This window comes from Gorilla gorilla, chromosome 18 (genome assembly GCF_029281585.2).
Source record: "Gorilla gorilla gorilla isolate KB3781 chromosome 18, NHGRI_mGorGor1-v2.1_pri, whole genome shotgun sequence".
NCBI classification, from domain to species: domain Eukaryota; kingdom Metazoa; phylum Chordata; class Mammalia; order Primates; family Hominidae; genus Gorilla; species Gorilla gorilla.
The window spans coordinates 105,435,921-105,452,198 of record NC_073242.2 but is presented as its reverse complement, the minus strand read 5'-3'; the positions used below and the strand labels follow the sequence as shown (position 1 = coordinate 105,452,198).

Genomic DNA, 16,278 nt, shown 5'->3' with positions numbered 1-16,278 from the left:
TTTGTGTCCCAGCGACTTGGACTGGGCGGTGTTTGAGCCTGACCTCCTGGTTACCAGCTCTGTGGACACCTACATCTACGTTTGGGATATCAAGTAAGAACAATTAGGAGGCATAACCACTTGGTTGGGGGTGATTTGGGACCTTTGTTTTAGAGATCAAGTGTCTTAGTTTGGTTTCCCCTCGTTACAGACCTCGAGACAAGTTTGAGTGAGAGATTTGAGTGCAAATATATTATTTGAGAGTGAAAGACACAGTTGTAGGGGGATAGAGAAGAGAGCCAGGACCTCTCCAGGCAAGACCTTAAGGAGAACTCTTCCCTAGTTAGAGTCTGTCCTCCCTCCCTCCCTCTCTCCTTCCCTCCCTCCTTCTTTCCCTCCCTCCTTCCTTTCCTCCCTCATTTTCACCCTTCCCCCTTCCCTCCTGTCTTTCCTTCCTTCCTCTCTTTCTTTCCTTTCTTCTTTTCTTTTTTTTTTTTTTGAGACAGGGTATTACTCTGTCACCCAGTCTGGTGACAGATGAAGTGATGTCATCTCAGCTCAGTACAGCCTTGAACCCCTGGGCTCAAGTGATCCTCTCACTTCAGCCTCTTGAGTAGCTGGGACCACAGGCACTTGCCACCATGCCCAGCTAATTTTTATTTTTTTATTTTTTATTTTTGTGGAGACAGAGTCTTGCTGTGTTGTCAGGCTGATCTCAAACTCCTGGCCTCAAGCAGTCCTTCCACCTTGGTGTCCCAAAGTGTTGGGATTGCAGGTGTGAGCCATTGTACATGGCCTGTAATTTGTTTTCTTTCTTTCTTTCTTTCTTTTTTTTTTGAGACAGAGTTTTGCTCTTGTCGTCCTGGCTGGAGTGCAATGGCACGATCTTGGCGCACTGCAACCTCCGCCTCCTGGGTTCAAACAATTCTCCTGCCTCAGTCTCCCGAGTAGCTGGGATTTTAGGTGCCTGCCACACGTGGCTAATTTTTGTATTTTTAGTAGAGATGGGGTTTCACCATGTTGGTCAGGCTGGTCTCGAACTCTGACCTCAGGTGATCCGCCCACCTTAGCCTCCCGAAGTGCTGGAATTACAGGCATGAGCCACTGCACCTGGCCAGCAGGTCTCTCTTTAGACTTCTTTTTAAGGCCCTCACAGCGGATCTACCTACTCCAAGTTCCCACTGAAAGGAAAGCGAAGAATTGTGTGCAAAGGGTGAAAAATACCAGGTGGGTGGTGGCATATAAATTGGGGATTTGATTTTTTATTTTTATATTTCAGAGACACAAGGAAACCTACTGTTGCACTGTCTGCTGTTGGTGAGTGTATGCTTCTCCCACCTCACCCTGGCGCCTCGGTTTGTCTTCATTTTCTTCCTTCCAGTTCTTTCCCGTTCCTTCCTATTCCTTTCCATCTCCCTCTCTAACTGCCTCTGTCTGGGCTGCGCCATGGCTGAGTGGAATTGTAAGTCTCATGTTGTTGCAAGGGGTTCACTTTAGGCTGCTCCCAGACGCCACAGTTAGGACTGTTGGGTGTGGAGCAGGACCTCATATCAGAGTCCAAGGACAAGAGCCAAGCTGAGTTGTTTGTTACCTTTTTATAGTGGAAAATTTCAAACATTCTGTAAAAATAGGGAGAAGAAAATGAACTGCCTGTGTTCATCGTCAGCTTCAACACTTGTCATCATACATCCAATTTTATTTCATCTTTTCCTCCACCCACCATTTCACCTCCATCTTCATCCCCCTTGTGATTTTTTTCTTTTCTGAGACAGAGTCTTGCTCTTGTTGTCCAGGCTGAAGTGCAGTAGTGCAGCCTCGGCTCACTGCAGCCTCTGCTTCCCGGGTTCAGGCAATTCTCCTCCCTCAGTCTCCCAAGTAGCTGGGATTACAGGCGCCTGCCACCACACCTGGGTGATTTTTGTATTTTTAGTAGACACTGGTTTCACTGTATTGGCCAGGCTGGTCTTGAACTCCTAACCTCAAGTGATCTTCCTGCCTTGGCCTCCCGAAGTGCTGGGATTACAGGTGTGAGCCACCATGCCCGGCCCTCTTGTGATTATTTTGAAGCTACATACCATATCATTTCTTCAACAAGTATTTCAGTGTATGTTTTGCAAAAGAAGAATCCCAATATCATACTTAAAAATACCTAAAAATATTAACAGTAACTCTTTAATATCATCAAGTATCTAAGCAGCATTCAGATTTCCCCAATAGTCTCTCTTTCTTTTTTTAGTTATAAATTGTTTGAAAAATGGTTTCAGTGAGAATCTAAATAAAGTCCATACCTATAAGTGGTTGATATATTTCTCATCTTTTTGAGTCTGTCTCCTTTTCCTTTTTGGATTTGTGTTTTTCTTTTCCTGTAGTTTATTAAAGCAATAGTTCATCCTGTGGTTTCTCTACAATGAGATTACACTGATTGTATCTGCATGGTTTTTTTGTTTTTGTTTTTTTTTTTTTGAGACGGAGTTTTGCTCTTGTTGCCCAGGCTGGAGTGCAATGGCGGGACTACAGGCATGTGCCACCATGCCTGGCTAATTTTGTATTTTTAGTAAAGATGGGGTTTCTCCATGTTGGTCAAGCTGGTCTTGAACTCCCGACCTCAGGTGATCCACCCGACTTGGCCTCCCAAAGTGCTGGGATTATAGGCTTGAGCCATCGCGCCTGGCCCATGGTGTTGTTTAACATGCACGAACCAAGTCTTTGTAGTTACATTCTGATCTACCTGTTTTCATTGCTTAGTTGGAACTGACCTTTTCTGGAATTCTCAACTGGGGCTACTAGGGAATATTCCCAGCACTTCCTGAGAGTAGAATGTGGAATAGAACTGGTATAACTTATTTACAGAGATAAAACTAAATTGTCAATATTTTGACATCCTTTATAAAAGCATGTGTTATCTGTCTCTTAAATTCTGTCCCTTTGTATCTCCTTGGTGCATTGGAACACACATTTGGTGCTTGCTCTGAAATGGTTACTGTACATGGTACTTTTTCCCTCTGTACCCCCACGCCTTTTTATGTAAAGGCCTTTAGCATCATGATTGTATTAGCAGCTGGACGATATGATTTGTGAAGTTAGAAACCACTTCTTTCTTTCTTTTTTCTTTTTTCTTTTTTTTTTTTGAGACAGATCCTCACTCTGTCACCCAGGCTGGAGTGCAGTGGTGGAATCTCAGCTCACTGCAACCTCCACCTCCTGTTGTTCAAGCGTTTCTCCCACCTCAGGCTCCCGAGTAGCTGGGATTACAGGTGCGCATCACCACACCCAGCTAATTTTTGTATTTTTAGTAGAGACAGGGTTTTACCCTGTTGGCCAGGCTGGTCTCAAACTCCTGACCTCAAGTGATCTGCCTGCCTCGGCCTCCTAAAGTGTTGGGATTATAGGCGGGAGCCACCACACCCGGGCAGAAACCATTTCTTTCTTATTCAGTTCTGTAGACGAGTGTATGTATTTGTGCGCTACAGGCATTTGTGCCTGATCCAAGGAGATACTTAATATAGTAATACAGTAATCCCCCCTCATTCTCAGGGGACACAGTCCAAGACCCCCATTGGATGCCTGAAACCACAGATAATACTGTACCAAATATACTATGTTTTTTTCCTGTACATACATAACTAGGATAAGGTTTAATTTATAAATTAGGCACAGTAAGTGATTAACAGCAACAACTAATAATAATAAAATAGAACAATTGTAACACCATACCGCAATAAAGGTTATGTGAATGTGGCCGGGTGCGGTGGCTCACGCCTGTAATCCCAGCACTTTGGGAGGCTGAGGCGGGCGGATCACCTGAGGTCAGGAGTTCGAGACCAGCCTCAACATGGAGAAACCCCGTCTCTAATAAAAATACAAAATTAGCCGGGCGTGGTGGTACATGCCTGTAATCTCAGCTTCTTGGGAGGCTGAGGCAGGAGAATTGCTTGAACCTGGGAGGTGGAGGTTGCGGTGAGCGAGATCACGCCATTGCACTCTAGCCTGGGCAACAAGAGCAAAACTCTGTCTCAAAAAAAAAAAAAAAAATTATGTGAATGTGGTCTGTCACTGTCTCTCTCAGAATGTCTTCTTGTACTGTACCGGGAGTGACTAACACTGTAGAAGGTGGACCCGTGGATAAGGGGAACTAAGCATTTGTTGCATGGATAGATGAATCAAACACCTGTGCTTCTGTGCTAAGTGCTTAACAGTTCTACTGCTCTGCCCCCCGCCCCCACCTGCTTTAGGTACTTATGATCTGAGACATAGACTGGCTGCAGAGGGCGTATAACTGAATAGAAATACAGGTGGTCTACAGATGCCTCAATCACATTCTCCTGACTTTGTTACTTACATTTATAGGTTTCTTTTTTTTTTTTTTATTTTTGAGACAGAGTCTCGCTCTGTTGCCCAGGCTGGAGTGCAGTGGCATGATCTCAGCTCACCGCAAGCTCTGCCTCCCGGGTTCATGCCATTCTGCTGCCTCAGCCTCCCGAGTAGCTGGGACTACAGGCGCCCGCCACCACGCCCGGCTAATTTTTTTGTATTTTTAGTAGAGACAGGGTTTCACTGTGTTAGCTAGGATGGTCTCGATCTCCTGACCTCATGATCCACCCGCCTCGGCCTCCCAAAGTGCTGGCATTACAGGCGTGAGCGTCTTCGCCCGGCCACATTTATAGGTTTCTAAGTTAGATTAGTTTTAGGGAAACCCTAAAAAGGACAGTGGTTCTTTTTTTTTTTGAGATGGAGTCTTGCTCTGTCGGCCAGGCTATAGTGCGGTGGCACGATCTTGGCTCACTGCAACCTCCGCCTCCTGGGTTCAAGCGATTCTCCTGCCTCAGCCTCCCGAGCAGCTGGGACTACAGGCATGGGCCACCACACCCAGCTAATTTTTGTAATTTTAGTAGAGATGGGGTTTCACCATATTGGCCAGGCTGGTCTCTAGCTCCTGACTTTGTGGCCTACCTGCCTCGGCCTCCCAAAGTGCCGGGATTACAGGCGTGAACCTCTGTGCCCAGCTGAAAGTGGTTCTTTTTTTAGCCTGCTTGTTCTCATTGCTTTTTTTTCTGTTATAGATCTTTGTTAAAAAATGGAAGTAGAAGACTTCTTTCCTTTGTACTTGGTGAGGTTTCTCAGTGGTGCAGAGCTACCCTGGGGGAAAAGAGGCAAGTGAGAGGCTTGTGGACCTTGATAAGCTGCTGGATCTAGCATATCCCGAGTGGTACAGCCTCGGGTACTGCCTGCTTCCCAGAGCCTGTGGTCCCCATCTCTCAGGGGGCACATTATTCATGCCCTTTGGGATAGGGAGTCACGTTGTGAGTATTCCAGAGTGTTCTCTGTGTCTGAGAGTTCTCATAGCACGGGACCTCCGTTCGACCCTGGTGTAATGATTTTTTTTTTTTTTTTTTTTTTGAGACAGTCTTGCTCTGTTGCCCAGGCCTGAGTGCAGTGGTGCAGTCTTAGCTCACTGCAACCTCCCCCTCCTAGGTTCAAGCAATTCTCCTGCCTCAGTCTCCTAAGTAGCTGGGATTACAGGTGCACGCCACCACACCAGGCTAATTTTTGTATTTTTAGTAGAAACAGGGTTTTGCCATGTTTGCCAGGCTGGTCTTGAACTGCTGACCTCAGGTAATCCGCCTGCCTCAGCCTTCCAAAGTGCTGGGATTATAGGTGCAAGCCACCGCGCCTGGCCTCTGGTATAATGATCTTGATAAAGCAGGTTGCATTGAGGGGGCTTCCCAGAGTCCCTTGGGAGCCCTCGAGTTCTGATGCCTCCCCACTGGGAAAGGTGTGTTCTCTTGGACTCTTAAGTAACTCTGTCAAGGAGGTAGAGCAAGCTCTTCTCACTCACTTTCTCCTCCAGCTGATATCCTTCCTTGCAAAGAAGCCACCTCCTAATACTCTTCCTTGCCTCATCTTCACTGGTCTCCACCGTTTGTTCTAGATGACATAAGATACCCTATGTCTCAAGAAAGAACAAGACAGACAAATAGTGTCATCAAAACCAACACAGCATATCCTTGGACAGGACCAAGTTCTGGGCTTAATGCTGTATGTCCTGTTAGGTTCTGAGTCATTTCTCTGTCCTGCTCTGGACTTCTTGGATCAAGTAGCTCCCCAAAACTGTGGATCTACTATGGGCTTCCTCAGTAATAAACACCAGGCAGAGGGACAGGTGTCACAGCAGTAATGTCATGTGTGCTGTGAGCAAGGGCAGGAGGAGACAGGAAGGAGTGCTGTCACTTCAGTTCTGGTTTGGTTCTTGATTAATGATTTATTTTTTAAAAGTCAGCTAGAAGTGCCACTATGTCCCAGTTTTCCATGTCTCAGCTCTTCCTGGCATCTCACATTATGCCTCCTGTCTTAAGTAGCCCTTTTGTCACTAATGTATCAATGACACTCTGTATTGGCAGAGAGGGAAAAGGACTGAGGTCACATACTGCCAAGGGTGTTCCCTTTCCCTTATCAGTGTGGTGCCAGTGGCCACGGCTGACAAAGCTGATGGGGAGTGGGGTGCGGGGAGCATGTAACCCTTAGGACAGAATTGGTCAACATCGGGGCTTATTCTGTAGCTGGTCTTCAGCTAAGGCTGTGTTTTTCTAAGACTATTGCTCAACAATTAAAAAAAAAAAAAAGGGGCAGGCATAAGAGCTGAGGCTGTTCTAATTAGGAGTGCGAGCAGGTGTCATTTGGGGATGAGAAATGGTCAGGTTGTGTGACAAGTCAATTACTAGCCAGCAGCGCCATGCTCAACTAGTGCTCTGTAAGAAACTATGTTTTCCTGCTGATTCTGCTCAGAGTGACCTGTAGGTTTTTTCCCCTGAGATTATTTCCTCAATTAGGTGACTATGATCCTGTTCCCATGTGTTAATTCATTTATTTTTTGGCTTCGTTTTATCTGGAATAGTGGAGTTGGTGCAGTCACAGAAACTTGAAGGGTTCTGGGCTTATTCAGCCAGAACTCATTATCCAGCTCCCCTGGCTGTGCTCCGCTCTGCTTCCGAAAGCACCAAGGGCAGCAGCTTTCTTCCCTGATTTTTCTTTGCAGCGGGTGCCTCCCAGGTCAAATGGAATAAAAAAAATGCTAACTGCCTTGCCACCAGCCATGACGGCGATGTGCGGATATGGGATAAGAGGGTGAGTAATCTCTTTTTTCCCCCTTGTTGGTCTTTGATCCCTCCCAGAGGGTGTGAAGATGATTTTATGAGTGCCAGGACTTGGCTTGAGAGTCCGGGGAACCCTGTGCAGCATGGTAAATGGCCATTTTAAGCTCATAGTACCAGATGATATTTGCGTCTCAATCCAGTGTTGAAGGAAACTAGGGAAGTGAGACATTAGGAACAGTGGTTGAAAAAATCAGCTCCATTTTGCCACCTCCTAATTATGACACCAGGTAAGCCACCATCACTTCTCTTAACCTCAGTTTCCTTCAAAATAAAGACACTAACAGTGTGTGTGTCACTGGGGTTAAGCCGTGGAGTCCAGGCGCTATTCTAGAATTGTCCAGCAGGCTTCTTATCCCTGCCCCTGCTTGCAAAGTGAAATATATTTGTTCTTGGATGCCTGACATCCTGAATACTTCCAATAACGATGAGCAAGGCAGGACGCTCATGATGCTTACATTTACTCTTACAAGCCTAGACATCCCATTAGCCTCAAAGTATTCTGCATATCACTCATACGTTGTTACTGCAGCAGCCCATGGACACCTAGGGATGGAAACAGTGCTGGGTCCTTGGCTGTGGCTGTAATGGAAAGTCTACTGAAGTTGATTGTGTTGGCCTCAGTGAGGGTCATGGCACAGGGAAAAGGCCTCCCCTGCATTGACTGCCAGACTGTTAGGTAATAATGAACAGAGCCATCACTGCCATGAGACCTGGGTGTAAATCCTGCTTCCTGCCTGTGAGACCTGGGGCTACAGATGCTCAGGCATTGTGGAGATGGCTTGTTCAGGGATGTCCCCACTGTCTTATCTTCCTGCTGCTCCCTTCCCTTCATACATCTGGAAGAGAAGCGAGAAGTGGAGCAGAGATCAGGCGTGGCAGATCCTGTCTGCTGCATTAGGCTCCAGGACATGCTGGGGAAGCCTTATGTGGCAGAAGCCCTCTGCCTTAGATAGCTCTTAGGTGAGAAGGTGATTTCATAGAGGTTGGGCAGGTGCATCTTCTTTGTTTTTTTTTTTCTTGAGACAGAGTCTCATTCTCTCGTCCATGCTGGAGTGCAGTGGGGACCTTGGCTCACTGCAACCTGTGCCTCCCAGGTTCAAGCAATTCTCCTGCCTCAGCCTCCCCAGTAGCTGGGACTATAGGTGCACACCACCACGCCCAGCTAATTTTTGTATTTTTTAGTAGAGATGGGGTTTCACATGTTGGCCAGGATGGTCTTGAACTCCTGACCTCAAGTGATCTGCCCACCTCGGCCTCCCAAAGTGTTGGGATTACAGGCGTGAGCCACCACGCCTGGCCACATCTTCTATATGTTAGTTTTTGTCTTCTGTTCCTTTATGGCCATTTTCCCCTTCTTTTTTTTTTTTTTTTGAGATGGAGCCTCATTCTGTCACCCAGGCTGGAGTGTAGTGGTGTAACTATGGCTCACTGCAGCCTCGACCTCTTGGGCTCAAGCTATTCTCCTGCTTCAGCCTCCTGAGTAACTGGGACTACAGGTACATGCCACCACACCCAGCCAATAAAAAAAAATTTTTTTTTTTGTAGAGACAAGGTTGCTGAAGCTGACCTCGAACTCCTGGGGTCAAGCGATCCTCCCATCTCAGCCTCCCAAAGTGCTGGGATTACAGACATGAGCCACTGCTCCTGGCCTTCTTTATTTCCTAACTAGTGATTGGTTTTATTCAGTTTGTCACTAGAACAGCATTTTCGGCTGGGCGTGGTGGCTCACGCCTGTAATCCCAGCACTTTGGGAGGCTGAGGCGGGTGGATCACGAGGTCAGGAGATCGAGACCATCCTGGCTAACATGGTGAAACCCTGTCTCTACTAAAAATACAAAAAATTAGCTGGGCATGATGGCGGGTGTCTGTAGTCCCAGCTACACAGGAGGCTGAGGCAGGAGAATCGCTTGAACCCGGGAGGTGGAGCTTGCAGTGGGCCGAGATCGCGCCACTGCACTCAAGCCTGGGCGACAGAGCAAGACTCCGTCTCAAAAAATAAATAAATAAGTAAACAAAAATAATGATACTTGGGACTTCTGCTCAGGTGAGTTGTAGAACTTGTTGATTATATTTTCACTTCTCTAGCACTTTGTAGTGTCAAAGCAGCACTGATGGCAGCAAGCATTACAGACTTCACAAAGTTCAGTGTCAGTGCTAACAGTGGATTTTAATCCGGACTCATGTATGACTATCATATTAACATTTACTGAGCATTTATTGTACAGAGGCATTCTTTTAAGAGTTTTACATTTATTGATTAATATCTCTTTATAATTAGCCTTTAAAGTACATGTTTTTGTTTGTTTGTTTTTGTTTTTTTTTTTTTTTGTTTTTTTTTTTTTTGGGAGACAGAGTCTCACTCTGTTGCCCAGGCTGGAGTGCAATGGCGCATTCTTGGCTCACTGCAACCTCCTCCTCCCAGGTTCAAGCAATTCTCCTGCCTCAGCCTCCCGAGTAGCTGGGATTACAGGTGCCCACCACCACGCCTGGCTAATTTTTGTATTTTTAGTAGAGACAGGGTTTCACCGTGTTGGTCAGGCTGGTCTTGAACTCCTGACCTCAGGTGATCCACCCACCTTCGCCTCCCAAGGTGCTGGGATTATAGGCGTGAGCCACTGCGCCCGGCCAGTGCGTGCTATTAGTATCCCTGTTCTACAGATGAGTAAACCGAAGCAAATTTGCTGCCAAAATTTGAACCCAGGCAGGCTGGTTCTAGAGACTGCACTCTGTTTTTTGTTTTTGAGACAGTCTCCCTCTGTCTCCCAGGTTGGAGTGCAATTGCACAATCGTAGCTCACTGCAGCCTCAAACTCCTGGACTCAAGTGATCCTCCCAGCTGAGTAGCTGGGACTGCAGGTATGCACCACTATGATGAGGTAATTAAAAAAAATTTTTTTTTGTAGAGATGGGAATCTTACTGTGTTGCCCAGGCTGGTCTTGACTTTTGGTCTCAAGTGATCCTCCTGCCTTGGCCTCCCAAAACACTGGGATTATAGGTGTGAGCCACTCCACCCAGCCTGGAGACTGCACTCTTAACCTCACAGACTAATGCTAATTATGGAAGTAATACATGCTCTCTGTAGAAAATATAAATGAAAAAATAAAAATCATTCATAATCCTACTACCCAGAGACAAACGCTAACATTTTGGTGTTTTCTGTTCTTATGCTTTTTTTTTTTAAACTTAGTTTGTCATACTCTGTATGTAGTTGTGTACACTTTTTTTTTCATTTAACATTAGAACAGATGCATTGTCCTTGTACTATAAGCTCTAAGTATAATTTTCAGTGGCTACATCATATTGTATCATCATATGGTGTCGCATAGCTGTAGTATATTGATTCAGCTTCATTATTTCCCATTTGTTGATCATTTAGGTTTTTTTTCTGGTTTTCTAGTGTTTCAGATAACATCAAGATGAACTTCTTTTATATCTAAAGCTTTTTGTGAGTTTGGATTATTCCCTTAAGACAGGAAAAATTTTGGGCTGGGAAAAGTGGCTCAAACCTGTAATCCCAGCACTTTGGGAGGCCATGGCAAGAGGATTGCTTGAGGCCAGGAGTTCGAGACCAGCTTCACCATGTTGGCCAGACTGGTCACAAACTCCTGACCTCAGGTGATCCACCCACCTTGGCCTCCCAAAGTGCTGGAATTACAGGCATGAGCCACCGTGCCCGGCCTGTTTATTTTCTATGCTTATTAATCATGTATTGTTTTTTCTTGTGATGTACATTTATTCTCCTTTGGAATCTTAGTGCTCCATCACTTTAAGATTCATGGTTTTACCCTCTTGTTGAAGCTGGGTCCATTTGGATGTCTCAGTCTCTCTTCTTGGGTGATCATGGGGAAGACGAGTGGGAATTGTCAGATTGCACTGTTAAAGTGTGAGGCCGGGCACGGTGGATCGTGCCTGTAATCCAAACACTTTGGGAGGCCAAAGCAGGGGGTTCACTTGAGCCCAGGAGTTCAAGACCAGCCTGGACAACATGCAAAACCCCATCTCTAGAAAAAATACAAAAAAATTAGCCAGGCTTGGTGGTGTGCACCTGTAGTCCCAGCTACTTGGAGGGCTGAGGCGGGAGGACTGCTTGAGCCCAGGAAGTTGAGGCTGCGAGCCCAGGAAGTTGAGGCTGCAATGAGCTGTGATCGTGCCACTGCACTCCAACCTGGGTGACAGAGCAAGACTTCGTCTCAAAAAACAAAAAAGGGGGTGAAAAGCACCTACTACCTTGTATCCTTCATTGAAGTGGGAAGAAACGAGGCTCACAGGCGCATTTCCAGAGCATGTGAAGGAGCGTTGGATAAGTCTTTTGGTGATGGTGTTTTGTTTGGCTTAACCAAAACAAACAAAGTCTGTGTAGGGTAGAGACAGTATCTGGTAGTATTTTTGCGTCCTCACTCACTACCTAGCAGACTTTTACGTGATAGACACTCAAAGAGTTCTTTCTAAATCGATAATATTAGGTGCTGATCTGTTGCAGAAACCCAGTACAGCAGTGGAATATCTAGCCGCCCACCTCTCCAAAATCCATGGCCTGGACTGGCACCCAGACAGCGAGCACATTCTTGCTACCTCCAGTCAAGACAATTCTGTGAAGGTCAGTGGCACCCATGGGGAAGTTGGAGGAGCAGTGTTTAGGTGGCATCAGGGATGTATGATTCCACCTTGGTTGGAAAGCTGCAGTGTGTTAGCACAGTATGTATTTCACGGTGCATGTGCTTCTTGGGCAACTGAACACATAAATTTGGTTATGTTGACCAGCGAAATGTGACAGAGCGAGACCCAGCATGGTGCTGTTCAGCATAACCACATTGTGTTATGATGGCAGAGTGACATGCCATAGCATCTCCTCTGATACGTCTCTTAGAATTTGTTCAGGTTTTCATCTTCCCCTTTGTGAAAGGAAGTCAGAGACAAAAGTACTTTGAAAGGGAAAGAAGTTGGCCGGGCATGGTGGCTCACACCTGTAATCCCAGCACTTTGAGAGGCTGAGGCAGGCAGATCACTTAAGGTCAGGAGTTCAAGACCAGCCTGGCCAACATGGTGAAACCTAGTCTCTACTAAAAATACAAAAATTAGCTGGGTGTGGTGGCGCACACCTGTAATTCCATCTACTTAGGAGGCTGAGACATAAGAATCACTTGAACCTGGGAGGCAAAGGTTGCATTGAGCTGAGATTGATCCACTGCACTCCAACCTGGGCGACCGAGTGAGACTCTGCCTCAAGAAAGGGAAAGAGGTTCCCTTGCAAAGAAGCTGCAAGGAAGTCAGATATGTATGACAGATATAAGTAAAGGAGAAAAGTCTACAGTTGTTAAGGTTTCAAAGTTTACAATTAGTCTATTCCTGGTGGAAAAACAGCTGCTCCCTCACATGCTTATCATATGCAGAAAGTTCTGACGTTTTCAGGCATCAGCATTGCACAATTCAGGGATAGAGTCATTTTATTAGTGATTCTCTAACTTACAGGAAATGCTCAAGATTTTATGTGTTTCAGTAACCCGATTATTTCTGGTTTATCACAAGGTACAGTGTTGTTTGTTTGTCTTTCCTCTCTGTGGCATGGGATGTTCACCCTTGGTCAGAATGATGGCAGGGCAGAGTCATCTTTGTTCCAGTAGTTCCTCCTTGTGGTCAGGTCTCTGAGGACAGGGGTTTGGCCACAGAAATTGGTTTAGCAATTTTATGATTCAGTGTCATTTATTTAATGCTTTATTGTATTTATATAGTCATATATGACATCTTTGTGGTATGATTAGCAAAACTACAGTCATATACTAAGTTAAAAGTTAACTCCTGTCTTGAAGTTTGTAAATCTCTTAGGGTTGTAAGTTATTTTTAATGTGTCAGATGTGACTTTTTTGTTTGTTCGTTCATATTATGTTTGATTTTTTGTTTTTATTTATTTATTTATTTATTTTTTGAGACTGGGTCTCACTTTGTCACCCGGGCTGGAGTGCATTGGTGTGATCTTGGCTCACTGCAACCTCCGCTCATGGGTTCAAGTGATTCTTCTGCCTCAGCTTCCCGAGTAGCTGGGATTACAGATGCACGCCATCGTGCCTGGCTAATTTTTGTATTTTTAGTACAGACAGTGTTTAACCATGTTGGCCAGGATGGTCTCGAACTCCTAACCTCAAGTGATCCGCCCATCTCGGCCTCCCAAAGTGCTGGGATTACAGGCATGAGCTACCATGCCCGGCCACATTTGGGTTTCTGTCCCTGTACCCCAATCAGCTTGTCTCCCAAGTTCAGGAACCAGAAGCCATCCAGTTCAACTCTACCTCTTTCTATGAGATGCCCAAGTTTGTTGATACTCAGTGGCATCTTTCCTACCTGTGAGTCTGGGGTTTCATAGGTCATAAAGCAGGTAATAGCCAGTTTCCTGGGAGGACTTTATAGGCATTATTTCCCCATACAAAGTCTTCTCTGTTCTTTACCAGCAGGCTTAGCTTATTAATGAAATGAGATTTTTGGCATGGTATTTGATTTATTCCACTATATCCTAGAAGCAAGACAATTTTTTTTTTTTTTTTTTGAGATGGAGTCTTGCTCTGTCACCCAGGTTGGAGTGCAGTGGTGCGATCTCGGCTCACTGCAACCTCCGTCTCCCAGGTTCAAGCGATTCTCCTGCCTCAGCCTCCTGAGTAGCTGGGATTATAGGTGCATGCCACCATGTCCAGCTAACTTTTGTGTTTTTAGTAGAGATGGGGTTTCACCATGTTGGCCAGGATGGTCTCAATCTCTTGACCTTGTGCTCTGCCTGCCTTGGCCTCCCACAGTGCTAGCAAGACAATTTTTATTGAATGTATGTAAACAGCATGATCATAAAAAGTGAAGAAACTTAGAAAAGGGACTTTGCATAACATTCAACCATTTTTTTAGTAGATAAGGACCAATATGTGTAATTTTTCTACATAATCATTTTTAAGTTTATATGACAATTTATTAGCTCATAATTTATATTAATTATTTTTATTATATTTTTATTTTCTAAATTCTAAGGGGTCAGCTGGAGCAAGGTATCACTAAATGTGTATTTCACTTCAGTTTGTAAATTATTTAACTACAAAACAATTGAGTTGAAGGTTAGGGATAGATCAAAAAGAAAGAAAAGAATTTTTCTTATGTGGCCCTTAGAAATAGAACATTAACTACAATTAAATGAGTTCATATCATTTTACATAATCTTTTTTTTTTCCTGATCTTGGGTTAACAGTAGCCTATTTCACAAAATTGCTGCCTTCTAGACAAAGAGAGTCCTGGAAATCCAGACATAGTCGCTTGGTACATTCTTCTTTTTTTGAGACAGAGTCTTGCTCTGTTGCCCAGGCTGGATTGCAGTGGTGTGATCTTGGCTCGCTGCAACCTCTGCCTCCCAGGTTCAAGCAATTCTCATGTCTCAGCCTCCCTCAGTAGCTGGGATTACAAGGGTGCACCAACATGCCAGGCTAATTTTTGTATTTTTAGTAGAGATGGAGTTTCACCATGTTTGCCAGGCTGGTTTCAAACTCCTAACCTCAAGCAATCTCCCTGTCTCGGCCTCCCAAAGTGCTGGGATTATAGGCATGAGCCACCATGCCCGACCACCCTTGGTGCATTCTGATGAGAAACATGTAGCTTTGAGTCTGTTTCCTAGGACATCAACCCTCAAGGAAACCTGGTTCTTTTTTGACCAAGGCTCTTCTGATATTTCTTTATATTTTTTTCTCTATAAAGATATGTATATATCTACATATAAAGAAAAAATATATATTTTGTTTCACTCTGTTGCCCAGGCTGGTTTTGAATTGAACTCCTGGGCTCAAGCAGTCTTCCTGCTTCAGCCTCCCAAAGTGTTGGGATTACAGGCGTGAGCCACACCTGGCCCCTGATATTTCTTCAGAGGACTTTTTTCTGATCTGTAGCTTGTAGCAGGAACCCTTTGGCAAGGGTAAATGAAAAGGAGAAATTATCTGTGAATGGGGGGATGGAATGGCTCCTTTTAATTTATAATAACTACCTGTATCAGATTGAAATAGAATGAAGTCTTCTGTTTGCAAATGACATGTAATCGTTTTGTAAGACTGCATCAGTGATTGCCTTGAGAGCAAGAGCATGTTATGAACAGTGAGGATATTATCAAATCTCCAGGGTCCTCGAATTAATCCCATAAATTGTATAATTGTCACCAGTTGGTGAACATATTTAAATTTAGAAACAAAATCTTTCTTTTTTTCTGAAAAAAAAAAAAAAAGGATTAGTCTTGCTAACAGTTATATGCCAGTCTTTATGCATGAACGTGAATATGTTTCTATCCAAATTGAAAAGTAAACAGTTGCTGAAATGTATTCATATTAACAACATTTTACTTGTATATAATTAATCTGGGGAGGCTGAACTTTTCTTTGCTAGCTTTCCACATACTGTGGATTTGATAATAGGGAGGCATGCACAGTGTAGAGCTCATTAAAAATCTGCAGAATGACAAGCATACCTAATTATTTTGAGTATCATTCCTTTTATAAGTTGAGGGGCGAATTATAGTTTACCCTGTGGCCATGTGGGAAACCCAAAAGTAGTTTAAGCGGAAAAGACATCTTGACCATTTTATTATTTTGAACATACGACCTGAATTTGGCAAAAAAGAGTTGTTATATAAGGGTCTAAAGATAAGAAATGGCTGGTGTGGTGGCTCACGCCTGTAATCCCAACACTTTGGGAGGCCGAGGCGGGTGGATCGCCTGAGGTCAGAAGTTCGTGACTAGCCCGGCCAGCATGGTGTAACTCCATCTCTACTAAAAATACAAAATTAGCTTGGTGTGGTGGTGCAGCCTGTAATCCCAGCTAGTGGGGTGGCTGAGGCAGGAGAATCGCTTGCACCTGGGAGGTGGAGGTTGCAGTGAGCTGAGATCATGCCACATGCACTCCAGCCTGGGCGACAAGAGCTAAACTCCATCTCAATAAATAAATAAATAAATAAAATAAAGATAAGAAATGATTGCAGTCTTGATATATAGTGAAACTAAAGTTAAATACAGCAGTAAGTGATAAAAATTATTAAGAATGGTAGCATTTTTAAAAAACAAGGGATTTAGGCATATGATTCAGGAGCTTTATGAAAAACACAAAAAGTAACAGTATTTTGGTGAACCTCTGCTCTCTAGGT

The 16,278-nt window shown here is 44.5% G+C and overlaps 1 protein-coding gene across 3 annotated transcripts in view; it reads left to right on the top strand.

The window, feature by feature from the left end:
• WDR59 (WD repeat domain 59) overlaps positions 1–16,278 on the top strand; it is a 108,414-nt gene that overhangs the window by 31,359 nt on the left and 60,777 nt on the right. For all 3 annotated transcript variants that reach the window (XM_004057983.5, XM_019012434.4, XM_055366570.2), the window contains 4 exons: positions 13–93; positions 1,259–1,296; positions 7,013–7,101; positions 11,611–11,727. In XM_004057983.5, the coding sequence (XP_004058031.3) occupies positions 13–93; positions 1,259–1,296; positions 7,013–7,101; positions 11,611–11,727 (325 nt within the window). The remainder of the gene's footprint in view (positions 1–12; positions 94–1,258; positions 1,297–7,012; positions 7,102–11,610; positions 11,728–16,278) is intronic.